This window comes from Somniosus microcephalus, chromosome 14 (genome assembly GCF_052327205.1).
Source record: "Somniosus microcephalus isolate GS21.2 chromosome 14, FLI_Smic_1.0, whole genome shotgun sequence".
NCBI lineage: Eukaryota > Metazoa > Chordata > Chondrichthyes > Squaliformes > Somniosidae > Somniosus > Somniosus microcephalus.
In genome coordinates, this window is record NC_141000.1 from 108,016,179 (window position 1) to 108,029,544 (window position 13,366).

General features: G+C 40.7%; 1 protein-coding gene across 1 annotated transcript in view; it reads right to left on the minus strand.

Annotated features, from left to right (window-relative positions):
• The window catches only part of hlcs (holocarboxylase synthetase (biotin-(proprionyl-CoA-carboxylase (ATP-hydrolysing)) ligase)), a 136,688-nt gene that overhangs the window by 74,183 nt on the left and 49,139 nt on the right, over positions 1–13,366 (minus strand). The window contains exon 6 of the mRNA XM_086007145.1: positions 10,931–11,202. Coding sequence (XP_085863271.1) covers positions 10,931–11,202 — 272 coding nt within the window. The remainder of the gene's footprint in view (positions 1–10,930; positions 11,203–13,366) is intronic.

Genomic DNA, 13,366 nt, shown 5'->3' on the forward strand with positions numbered 1-13,366 from the left:
TGCCATCGGAGGCGATAATTAGCACCAAGCACTAAACTTTGCGTACGGCCGATAATGGCGCCCCAAATGGGGCAATACTGAATTTTCCCCCCATAAGCTGGTAAAAGCAGGCTTTACGCCCGCTTTTACCAGGCGTAAGAATTTGACAGTCATTCAGCGGCCGGAAGTTGTGCAAAAAGCGCAACTCTCCACCCGCAGAGGCACTTTTCTTGGGCATGCGGATTCTTGACAGATCGCAAGTGCTGGGTTTCAGTGCATGCGCTTCGCATTCCTAAACCCGGCACTTGCGCAGCCCTTATGGGCGCGTATGCACCTCGTACGCACCCGTGGGGGTCGGAAAATCCAGCCCATCGTATGCAAACTCTCCCCTGTAACAACTGTCTGTCACAGCCAAGTTTGGAGAAATTTTGTAAGCTCCCTGGCACTGAATGTATGAAAAATAGGTATTTATTCATGCATTGGGCTAGAAAATCCTTACAGATCGCATCACAAAAATGTGAATTCATCAAAGTGATTTACATTTCTTAAGACAGTTGGAAGGTTTGCATGGAGAAGGTGAACTCTTATAGTAGGCATTTAACCCTTCCAGGATTCCCAATAAATCCTGTTCCTAGTCCAGGGGATTTTCTTCATTATTATAGCACTCTCATCCCATAGTTTGCAGCTGGTACTTTCAGAATTTCCATATAGGTGAGGTTATAGCTGCTTATCCTTTCTAAATACCAGTTTTATAAGGAGGAAACTTACATTTATCTTATGGATAGTTTTTCAGAACCTGAACATCGGTGAGCGGTTCATTTTGGTAAAAGGAATATGGGGGCCACTTATTCCTTGGAAGGTAAGAGACCAAATGGTGTAGAGGAGCAAAGAGATCTGGGAATACAGATACATAAATCACAAAAAAGTAACAAGACAACCTGATAAGGCCATAAAGACTGCAAAAAAAATACTGGGTTCATTTCTGGAGGAATAGAATATAAAAGCAGGGAGGCAATGTAAAATTTATATAGAACCTTCATTAGACCACACTTGGGAGTACTGTGTGCAGTTCTGGTCTCCATACTACAAAAATAATATTGCAGCATTGTAGAAAGTGCAGAAAAGATTTACACGGAATATTTTAAGGTAACCTGTTCTAGCCTTCAGACCCTGTCTACAAGTGAGCTTCATTCCACCGCAGGACCTCAGACTTTAACTTTGGGCTCCCTCATATCATCTCTTCCCTAACCTCTGTTGACAACCAAGACATGTCTCATCTAATCTTCCCCTTTTCCACCAACCCAAACCTCCCCCGAAGTTACCCCCTGGCCCTTGCCCTGAACCTGCATCTTTCTCTAGTTTCTCTCCTATCTCCCCTCACGCCATCCCCGAGTACATCTGGTCCCCGAGACCCAGCTCCTGCTTCCTGGACCCCATTCCCACTAAGCTGCTGACCACTTAACTTCCCTTCCTGGTCCCCATGCTAGCTGATATTGCAAATAGTTCCCTCTCTTCAGATACTGTCTCCCACTCTTTCAAAACTGCAGTCTAAAAAACTCGCCTTCGACCCTTCTGTTCTTGCAAACCACTGGCCCATCTTCAACCTACCTTTCCTTTCTAAAGTCCTTGAACTTGTTATCACCTCCCAAACCTGTGCCCATCTTTCCCACAACTCCATGTTTGAATCTCTCCAATCAGGTTTCTGCTTTTACCTATCCAATCATAGCCAGAATATCTCCAGCAGTGGCTTCCCCTCCTCATCCTCCCCACTATCACCTCTGAAGTCCCCCAAGACTCCCTTCTCTCCCTCATCTACATGCTGTCCCTTGGTGATAGCATGCATAGAAATGGAGTCAGCTGCCGCGTGTACATCCAAATATACCTCGACCCCTCCACAGCCTCTTTCACCAAGCTTTTAGTCACCCCTCCTAATTCTCCTTCTTTGGCTGGTTGTCTGTTTTTGCCTGATTATGTATCTGTTAAGCCCCTTGTGATGTTTTCCTAAATTAAACGGGCTACAGTTCCCACTGCTTACAATGGGCATGTTCATGCGAACACGATTTACCCATTATACGCGATGGCCGGTATAACGTGGTAAGAATGTTGTCATTGCTGATTTATTGTATGTGTTGACCTGACAGGGGAAAGCGCAAAACTGATGTATAACCACTGGGAATTAAATTATTTGAATCTGTTTTGGTGGTGCGTTTTATCATCCCAAGTTATTTTGTGTATTTGTAGACTATTGACACAGAACAAAAAAATGCTAACTTTGAACTTTATCATGTGCAGTAACTGCCCAACTTTAACACGAACCATTGCTCTAGCTCTAACCTTGAGGAATCTGCTCAATTCTGTGCCAATAGCTGAACCCTTGTCATTAGTGAGTAAGCACAGCTGTTTCTGCCCAAAATAAACTTAAGATGCTATAACCAGCAACTTTGAAATTGACATTAATATAAGTGGCTAACAATTATCACTTTTTGGCCGAGATAATCAACTGTCCATTTTAAACGTGAACATTTTAAGTGGTGGGGACTGAATATTAATGCAAGTTCTTGTTGCTGTTGTTAAAAAATAAGATTGTGGAAATAACATACTATAAGCAGAAAATAAAAATGGAGGCGAAGTTAGCCAGGACAGTGACCAAAGAACAAGTAACAAGAATTGGATCATCGCTACCCTGTTGATGTAGATTATTAAATAATTACATCAAACAAACTTTATATGAATAGAGAACTAGAAATTATGATTACCAGAAGAGAACACCAACATAAAATGAATGTCTGATTTGAAATAGGTAGCAATAACTTCCAATGGCTTGTTTTTAAATGCAAAATGGTAGCCTTACTTCTAGACTTCAAATCGCTGTGCTTAAGACCTACAATTTTACTTCAGGGCAAAGCACCACACTAGCCTTATTGGGTACCTGTGTGAAGAATAGCCCACCACTTACCATGCAGTAGTGGGCTTCCTGATCAGGACTGCCATATTATTGTACTTCTGTGGCAGAGGATTTGGAACATGACATTTTCACTTCACTAGGGTTCCCAGCAACCCCTGATGCAATGAGCAGCAGTATCTTTCATAACCTCAGCCTTGGAAATGCTGCTAAGATGCTGGCCCCAAACAGCAGGCCAGCCAGTGCGGTGAGTTTTTCTGAACAAAAATCATTTTTTTTTGCCGAGAACATTTTTAAAATCCAAATATGGGACGAGAGAATATCCTTCTGACCAATTCTTGAGGATAAAGACAGTGAAGGGTCCTAACTAAATCATTCCTTTCATTTTTTTTAATAGAAAAACCTATGAACTGCGTGAACTGCTAGTATTACCAGCCTTCGTACTCCTCTAGGGTTATCAGCCTTTGAAGTACATTTTTGTTCTATCATGAAGCATCACACTGGTAACCCAGAACAGACAGGTGGGTCAGTTCCAAGGTGGCAGTCCGAATGCAGAGATGAGCAGCACACTCATTCTATCTCGGAGACCCTTTCTGGAGACTGCTATGAAGACAGGCGACAAAATACAAACGTTTAATGATGCTGCAAAAGAAACACAAATACACAGACTCTGGCCTTAGATGCTCATTGGTTCCTCACACAGCAGAGTGGAGAAAATCATCAGCACAGAATTGATGAATCAAAAGGCCTTTCTCAGTGCTGTAAAATTCTGCAATACTCTCACGCTTGACTACTAAGAGATGGGAATTATTTGGGTCGAAGCAGCACTAATTATTGAACCACTGGAGCATCAGCTGAACAGCCACTAAAGAGGTGGACATACTGGCCAAGGAAACCCAATAAAACACAAACAGCACCGGGGAGAGACGCAAGTAATTTCTATTAAAATACTTGTCCAATGGTGTTTGCATAGCTATGAAGAGCATAAGGAGGAAACTCACTTGAGTGAAAGAGAAAGGGAAGTGGCCCTAGAAATAGTAGATGCATTGCTGGTCATCTTCCAAAATTCTATAGACTCTGGAACAGTACCCATGGATTGGAGGATAGCTAATGTAACCCCACTATTTAAAAAAGATGGTAGAGAGAAAACGGGGAATTATAGACCGGTAAGTCTGACATCGGTAGTGGGGAAAATGCTGGAGTCCATTATAAAAGATGTAATAGCAGAGCACTTGGAAAACAGTGACAGGATCAGACAAAGTCAACATGGATTTACAAAAGGTAAATCATGCTTGACTAATCTACTGGAATTTTTTGAGGATGTAACTGGTAGAATAGATAAGGGAGAACCAGTGGATGTGGTGTATTTGAACTTTCAGAAGGCTTTCGATAAGGTCCCGCATAAGAGATTAGCGTGCAAAGTTAAAGCACACGGGATTGGGGGTAAAGTACTGTCTTGGATAGAGAACTGGTTGGCAGACAGGAAGCAAAGAGTTGGAATAAACGGGTCTTTTTCCGAGTGGCAGGCAGTGACTAGTGGGGTACCGCAGGGATCGGTGCTAGGACCCCAGCTATTCACAATATATATATAAATGATCTAGACGAGGGAACTAGATGCAATATCTCCAAGTTTGCAGACGACACAAAGCTGGGTGGGCGTGTGCACTGTGAGGAGGATGCAGAGAAACTCCAGTATGATTTGGACAGGTTGGGTGATTGGACCGATGCATGGCAGATGCAGTATAATGTGGATAAATGCGAGGTTATCCACTTCGGTGGCAAAAACAGGAAGACAGATTATTATTTGAACGGCAATAGATTGGGAAAAGGGGAAGTGCAACGACCTGGATGTCCTTGTGCACCAGTCGCTGAAGGTAAGCATGCAGGTGCAGCAGGCGGTTAAGGCGGCAAATGGTATGTTGGCCTTCATAGCGAGAGGATTCGAGTACAGGAACAAGGATGTCTTGCTGCAGTTGTACAGGGCCTTGGTGAGACCACACCTTGAGTATTGTGTGCCATTTTGGTCACCTTATCTGAGGAAGGATGTTCTTGCCATGGAGAGAGTGCAGCGAAGATTCACCAGACTGATACCTGGGATGGCAGGAATGATGTATGAGGAAAGATTGGGTCGATTAGGCTTATATTCGCTAGAGTTTAGAAGAATGAGAGGGGATCTCATTGAAACTTATAAAATTCTAACAGGAATAGACAGACGAGATGCAGGAAGGATGTTCCCGATGGCGGGGAGTCCAGAACCAGGGGTCACAGTCTAAGGATAAGGGGTAAGCCATTTAGGACTGAGATGAGGAGGAATTTCTTCACCCAGAGAGTGGTGAACCTGTGGAATTCTCTACCACAGAAGGCAGTTGAGGCCAATTCATTAAATATATTCAAGAAGGAGTTAGATATATTTCTTAAGGCTAAAGGGATCAAAGGATATGGGGAGAAAGCAGGGACAGGGTACTGAATTTGGATGATCACCCATGATCTCATTAAATGGCAGAACAGGCTCGAGGGGCCGAATGGCCTACTCCTGCTCCTATCTTCTATGTTTCTAAATAAGTAATGAGAGCAAAATTGATCTTTGGCCTTTGATCCATAAATACCTGTTAAAACGAGAACCATGTAACAATATAAGTCTTGAAAACCCAAACTAAAACCAAAGACTCCGTAAATCACAGGAAATGTAACCTCTACAGCAGAAGCACACTGGTTAAACATTGGGCTTGTACCCCTGACCTCAGTTACCTAATGTATGCAACTCCTGCACTGGCACCACTGATGAGAGTTCTGTTCGAACACTATATTTAAGGTTTTAAATCAATGTGGGTAACATAAGCAAAACCTTCATCTAATGCTATTCTATAACTTTCGTCATAGGTTGGTATTATTCAATTAGTCTAAACACGAGTTAAAGAAAGTCTACATCAAGAATAATAAAATATAACATGAAGCAAACAGCAGCAATATAAAGCCATCTAATTTCATAAAGAATCAGGAAATTCTAATCAGCATTTTTTTTTGTTTTGGCTACAAAAGCCTTGCAAACTATGCTATCACTTTCAATTCATTTTTAAACCACGGAGGAAAACTTCAGAAACAATTTTTCAAACCATTATGACAGATATAATGGCTTCCACCTGTTTTTGAACCCGAGTGCTGACTGGCATCTTACCAGTATAAGTGGAAACGTAGACAAAGACCTCTATAGGCTCCGGCTGCTCCACTGCTGTGAGGCCACTGAGGCATTAAATTAGTTCCACCCCACTAACTACCCTCCCGTGCCTTGGCTCTTTCAGGCCAAAGGTTTGTCACTGTTGTTATTACAGCAGGGTTAAGAACACACACTTAAATCAGCCTGGCATTTTGGAATTTCAAGCTGCCCTTCCCACCACTATGCTTCATCCACACTTTTTGTCTATTCAGAAACGTTTGATGCCACTCTCTCAAACTGCCGGTTTTGAATTTAATCAGTAAAAAAAAATGTATTCAAGACCAGCACTTAAGCCTCAGGTTGTTTGAACAAATAAATCCTCTGCTCTCTTCTCCATAAACCTACAATACTACCACAAAATTAACAATGTATTTTTTTTAAAGAGACGGAGAAAGTAAATTAGCTGAAAAGTTAGAAGTTTAATAAAGGTCTTGATTGTATTTTACTTTTAACACATTAAAACAAATACTTCATATTATTCACATATGGAGCCAGATAGCTTTACTCTTTGAACTGTTAACCTGGCCTTTCTGTGTCTTTGAAACAGGTGCTACTCTTACAGTCTCCTCCTTGGCCTTGGCTAGAATTCCTGACTTCAGCATTCAGCTTTTGCACCAAAAGCAGAGAGGTTGTGCTGAAGCTATATCCCCCACATGTGTGCTTGAGGAAGTCAGTCATAAGATGCCAATAAGTGGAGAATGGGTTGAATGTATTTCTTTCTGTTCTGTATGTTGGGGGGGGGGGGGGGCGCGGAGGGGGGGAGGAGGTCTGTCTCTCAAAAATTCTTACATAGAATCATAGGTATCATTTATAAGATATATGCCAAGATGTGCGCACATCCTACGCCTGAGAATTTATGAAATGGGTTCTACAGATGAAATATTTCACGGCTATTTCACTGTCGTTTCGGCACTTAGGTTAGGTTTTTAAACTTAGGTTAAAAATCACTGTTACATAAATAGATGAGATTTTCTTTAGGCAGTACAGCTAATGTAACTTCATTGTAAAATGCTTCCGTTCTCAAATAGATTTAACCCTCTTAGTTTCTGATTTCCCAGAGGATTTAACTTACTATATATTTAACCCTCACCTTTCTGAGCAAATAAGCGCAGTTGGGATAAAAAAATTTAGCAATTTAAGGCTCAACCTCCAGCGGAATTCCCATGTCCCTGAGCCATTCAGTTTTGTTATTTTTCAAGTCTAGAGTGATGCTGTAAAACTTACCAATATAACAAAGCTATTTAGACACTGGAATATCTTTATTACTGAAATGTTAATTATGCACACGATAACCAATTTTAAATTTTAAAATGTTAACACTATACCCTGCTGTTGTCCTTATTCCTCCTGTTTTTAATTCTTCTGACTTCTGTTCTAAATAGTCTTAATTTTTTTTAAGTTTAAAAGCTTCACTTACTTTTTTCCTTCTAGCTCTCTGAACCTATGGTCTACTTTGGAGACGGTTACAACTTTGAAACAACTGTCTTTTGATTGACTGGAACAGGCTCTGAAAGCAGTTTGTTTTCCAGCCATTTGAATCGCACTGGTCTCAATCTCCGATTTAGTTTCTGTGTCCAAACAGAACCCGTCTGCTAACCCAGAAGTATACTTCATAACAGCCACAGAAGAGCAATCCTAGATAAGTAAACTTATCATCAGTGAAACCCCAACAGCTAAAAGAAGTATTTCACTCTTTATGCTCCAATTTATAATAGAAAAACATAAACTAATGGAAAAGAGTTTCTCCCGTCCATTCCCATTTTTCCTTTCGCCTGAAGGTTTTGGCTCATGCTGACAAATGGTTCCTCACCTTTAGCCAGTCTTCAGGTATGCACCTAGACAGTGAGCTCAAAAGCCTAATCAACTATGGAGTGCATCACAGCCAAGCCTGTTCTTATCAGAAGATAATATATCAAATATTGATTTTATACTACAAACTAATTCCTCAAAGAACCATTTCAGTTTAACAGCTACTGTAAGATACTTTAGAATTGCTCCACAAAGGAACACAAGCACTATACTCAGTGGCATTCCTTCAGCTGTAACTGTGAATTTTTGACACTTCTGATTTTTTGTTTTAAACTTATTGGTTATTTGTAATTTTACTTGCCAAAAGCAGCATCAAAAAATAAATAAAATGAGCAACTGGTAGATAAAATAATGGCCCAGATTTTGTGGTAAGAATAACAGTGAAGCTATCAGCGCTCACCGTTATTATGGAGTAAATCAGACAGCAACTTCCAGCGTCCGCACATGCGCAGTTAAACGTGGACATCAGGAAGTTGCTGTCCAATTTGCCCTGATCCTCCACAAGTTTCGCTACACCGATACCTCACCGAGAGACTCGGCATTAAAACACATGAAGGACATGAAGTTGCTGTATTTACCCACCTGAAACTCTCTAAACACGCCAGTAAAAGTCAAAGCTTGACATTCAAGTGTAAGTGAATTTTTAATAGTGTGATAAGTCTTAATTATCACGTAAAAGCCCAGAAAAGCTGTAAGCATAATGAACGTCAAGCGCCGTTCATTCGCCACTGACCACAAAATCCAGCCCAATGAATATGCTCAGTATTATAGTTTCAAATACCCAAGTCTGAAGTAATAAGAATTCTGGTTGTTTCAAGCAACTTAAAATAAAAGGTTTAAAACAGGAAAGTTCTCCCTGATCATTTTTATATTAAAATAAGCCTTAGCCATACAATCTTCTATTGATGCTTAAAGATATGACGTGGAATCTAATTTCTAATTTCAATATACAGGAAACTTTCCGATATCCGGCACTGACGGGACCAAGCTGGTGCCGTACCATCAAAACTGCCGTACAAACCAGCGCTAATGTTAAAACATACGAGCTTTTCAGCTCTGTATGCATCAACAAACCCTGTTGCAACAGCTTCAAAACAGTCCGCACAGCGTAAAAGCGTCTCTGTAGCTAAGCAACAGCTTCAGCTAGACCTTACAGAGCCTGACTGGAAAAAAAAAGCAACGCGAAGTAAAAAAACTTATAGGAAATGGCTCCTGAATTTTGCCGGTAGATAGAGCTTTCCGGACATTTAACCTCCAGTTAAACGAAAGTTTCCTGTACTATTTTCAGGATAGTATTACAACCATTTAGGATTGAAAGCAAGGTACATTTAGCCCATTCGCCACACCCTATCATTTAGCTCTGCATTTCATCTCCCTTCTGCTTTCTACTTCACCATCAAGCATATCCTCCAATGTTAGATCATGAAACGGTCCATTTGCTTTTTGAATGCTTCAACCAAGCCAGCTTTCACTGTATTAGGTGCCAGTCTATTCCATAAACTCACAGTACTGTGTAAATAGGCTTCTCCTTATATTGCAGTGTCCCTAAGCTTGTATCACATTGCAGGCTCTGTATAAAAAAATCTTTTCCACATCACCATGGCAATTCCCTTCATGATTTAAAAAAAGATGTTCCTTCCCAGCACATCCCTCAATCTTTATTTTCCCCAGTGAGAATTTAATCTCCTTTAGTCTCTTTCTAGTTTGCGATCGAAAACCAGAAATTATCAATACCCTTTCTTTGGATGATGCCTCTGTGGATTTTTGTTAATCATAGTGACCAAACTTGGATGGCCATTTGTAGTCTCATCATTGCTTTGGAATCAGCATCACTTCCTTGGAAATCTCAAGGAATCTGCTCATGTGGATCGCTTGCCAATTTAACTTAATGGAGTGGAACACACGTTTAACTCTTTAATTTTAAGCTAATGTACCAGGTGGACAGGAATCCATAGCTCCACCTTGGTCAGTCCACCCGCAAGCCAGATAGCATCTCTGCCAGGCTAGTAAAAGCGCTACACCACTTCTAATTAAACATTTTGTAAGGTTATTAGCTACAGAATCTCAGTATTAGAAATATTATTTCTAACAAGACATTAAAAGAAAACAGCTACTTTAGTAATAAACCTTTCACTGTTTAATCATATTTCCTTGAACTTCCCAATATTAATCATCCTACTAGTGCACCCTAAATAATCTGTTTGAGAGCTACAGTGAGGTAAAAAATTAGCTGCAACCTCTAACATAATATAGCTTCTTCAGTCAGAACTCACCCAGTAAAGAGGGAATTCTGCGGCTGAACACCACACAAACTAGCTGTAACACAGTAACTTAATAAATGATTTGTTAAATGAGTTCCCTAGCTAGTTAAGGCTTCGACAAAATATAAAACTTCTAAAATCAGAAGTTAGATTACTAGGTAACATCATTGAGTGATATAGCAGGTAGCTTACACTGTAATAGATAGCATGCATCGTCCTCGTTTTCTTCTCTTCGAATGGTGAGAAGATACATCTGATAGCATTATAGCCTCAATTTTCATTCTTAAAACCTAAAGTCAAGGGTTTTGGTTTTCTGAGAAAAGATTGCAGCAAAATGCGATCCCAAAACAACAGTAAAAGTTGTGGAATCCAATGTAATAAAAAGGAATTTGATTTCTTCAGTCACCGTGCATCAATAATTTGATATTAGGATTATATTATAGACCCAGGCCACTGATTTCCCATTTACATGGAAAAGCGGACAGATTCCTGGAATACAAGCCCCAAAATACCAGCAAAAATCTCATACCATATAAAAATGGAATTTGACTCATTCCATCACTGTATACCAGTGGTTCTGCCTACAGTTAAAGCAAATACATGCTCCAAAACATCCATCACAGTAACACTAATTACTTTTAGTGGCATGAGGTAGAAGTGAAGCAGAATGAACAGGCGCGCTGGGATCCACTGCTTCTTCACAGTAAGTACTGACTTTCATTAAAGCAAGACTTTAATCTCGACTCCTGCCAGTGGTAACCTTACCCGTCAAACAGATCCATTGTAGTTGGGATCACTTCAGTAAAGCAAATTAGTTGACCCAACAGCTGTGTTTGCAGATTTTCACAGTAGATTTCCAGGTCAAAATATTCTGATGAAAACGTTTGCGATTCTATGATGACAGGCAAGGAGCTAGGTGTGACCTCCATTCCAGGTTGCTGCATTGCTACAACTTTTAAAGATACTTTTTGTGACCTAAATACTCCTTCCTCGTCCAGTCTGGGCCATAGCCATCGAAGGAAAGTACGTCGAATTTCCTGAAAATGTAAAAATTGGAAGTTTCAATAAAATGATCATTTAGTGAACTGTTCAGATCAATTGATTTTAATCTGTAAGTAAAGTGGTACCTATGGATTTGAGTACTTATGAAAGCAACCAAACACAATCAGAAGTCAACAGCAACATATTATACAATACTATTAGATTTTTACCTCTGGACTAGCATTCTGGAAATTATTACCAGCAGTTACAAATTATTAACTGTTATTGTTGTAACTGTACTAAGTAAACGGGTTTCATCCAATAGGCTTGATTTAAAAAAGAATTGTAAATTTTGTGTTCAAAGTTTGCAATGTTAGTGCTAAAGAATGAGGCTATTTCAGGCACCTGGTGTCAGCATCACGTGCTCTCAGCTCAGGTACTTGACCCAAAACTGTTACCCCAACTGCAGAAGAGCACTCCCTAATGTATTAGTGTGACAGTTTTCCATCTCCTATACCAGCCATCCGATGGCACCTCTGAGCACAACTGATAATTTATGTCGTATTATGTGTGATTTTCTTTTGTATCCACTTGGCACATGAATTTTATATAAGAGTTTAAAAGCCAGCAGTCAGAGTAGACTTTAATCCCATCAATCGGAGTTACATTTGGTCCCAGGTCCCAGAGGGGAAAGACCAATTATCTAATCCACTGGAAGGCCCAGTTTCTCCTCCCCACCCACCTTGATTTTCAAATATGTCAGCGCAATCGCCAATTCAGGTCCAGACAAGTATATCTGTGTGGAAAAAAAGTCATGATGTGGAGATGCCGGTGTTGGACTGGGGTGGACAAATGTAAGAAGTCACACAACACCAGGTTATAGTCCAATAGCTTTATTTGAAATCACAAGCTTTCGGAGCGCTGCTCCTTTGTCAGGTGAAGTGGAGAAATGCATATAGGCACAGCTTATATAGTCAGAGAATACTGCCAAATGATTACAGGTAATCTTTCTAACTGCCCTTTATCACACCTCGGCAGAGAGATAATCACAGCAATCAAAAGGTGTGAATGGTGTCCAAACAGGTCAGTCAGGAAAACATTACATCAAAGAACAATGAGGTGGGGTCACAAGGGGTCAAATGTTGCAGATGCTGGGGTCTGTATGAAAAACAAAAAACAAACAAAAAACTATTTTTTTGCTGGAAATCACAGCAGGTCCGGCCGCATCTGTGTAGGGAGAACAAACCAACGATGACTCGAGTCTGGATGACTCTACGTCAGGTGGGGTTACATGTAGCGTGACATGAACCCAAGATCCCGGTTGAGGCCGTCCTCAGGAGTGCGGAACTTAGCTATCAGTTTCTGCTCGACGATTTTGCGTTGTCGTGTGTCTCGAAGGCCGCCTTGGAGAATGCTTACCCGAAGATCGGAGGCTGAACGTCCTTGACTGCTGAAGTGTTCCCCGACTGGGAGGGAACACTCCTGCCTGGCGATTATTGTATGGTGTCTGTTCATTGGAAAAAAAGTGCTGAGCCACATGTAAATTAGATGCAAATTTTAGGGACAGTGGCAGAGAGGAATGGCACAGTGAGCCCTCCGTAAGACTAGGAAAAAAAATTAAAAGAACCATGCCACAGCAATTTAACCTGTCTGTACTTTATTGCCCAAGGTAAGTGAGCTGCAGGCACAAATAGCCACATGGGAATATGATGTTGTGGCAATAACGGAGGCCTGGCTCAAAAAAGGGCAGGATTGGGTATTAAATATTCCTGGTTATAAAGGCCCAGAAATTCGGGTCTCCACGGGTGAGTACGCACGGGGTACTCACCCGTAGGCCCGATGGAAGTGCCGGTTTCCTGCATGCGCGGGAAGCCGGCACTTCCGTTCCTCTGAACGAAGGGATTCAGAGGTCGAACGCGTGCGCAGGGGAGGCTGCGCGTGCGCATCAAACTTAGTTTTTTTTTTTTTTTTTTATACAGGTTTCTCCGGGAACGTAAGCCTGCAGAATTTAGAAATATAAAAAGCAGGCGTAAGGCCTGCTTTTTACAAGGTAAGTGGTGAATTAATTAAAATTAAAACATTTTTTCCACAGGTTTATTATTTTTAAGTACTTTAAAGCAAAGTAAGTTTATTTTTAGCCCCGTTAGAATATAAAATTATTTTTTTCAAAAATTTAAATTATTGTTTAAAATAGTTATTTCATGTAATTTGTAGTTTATT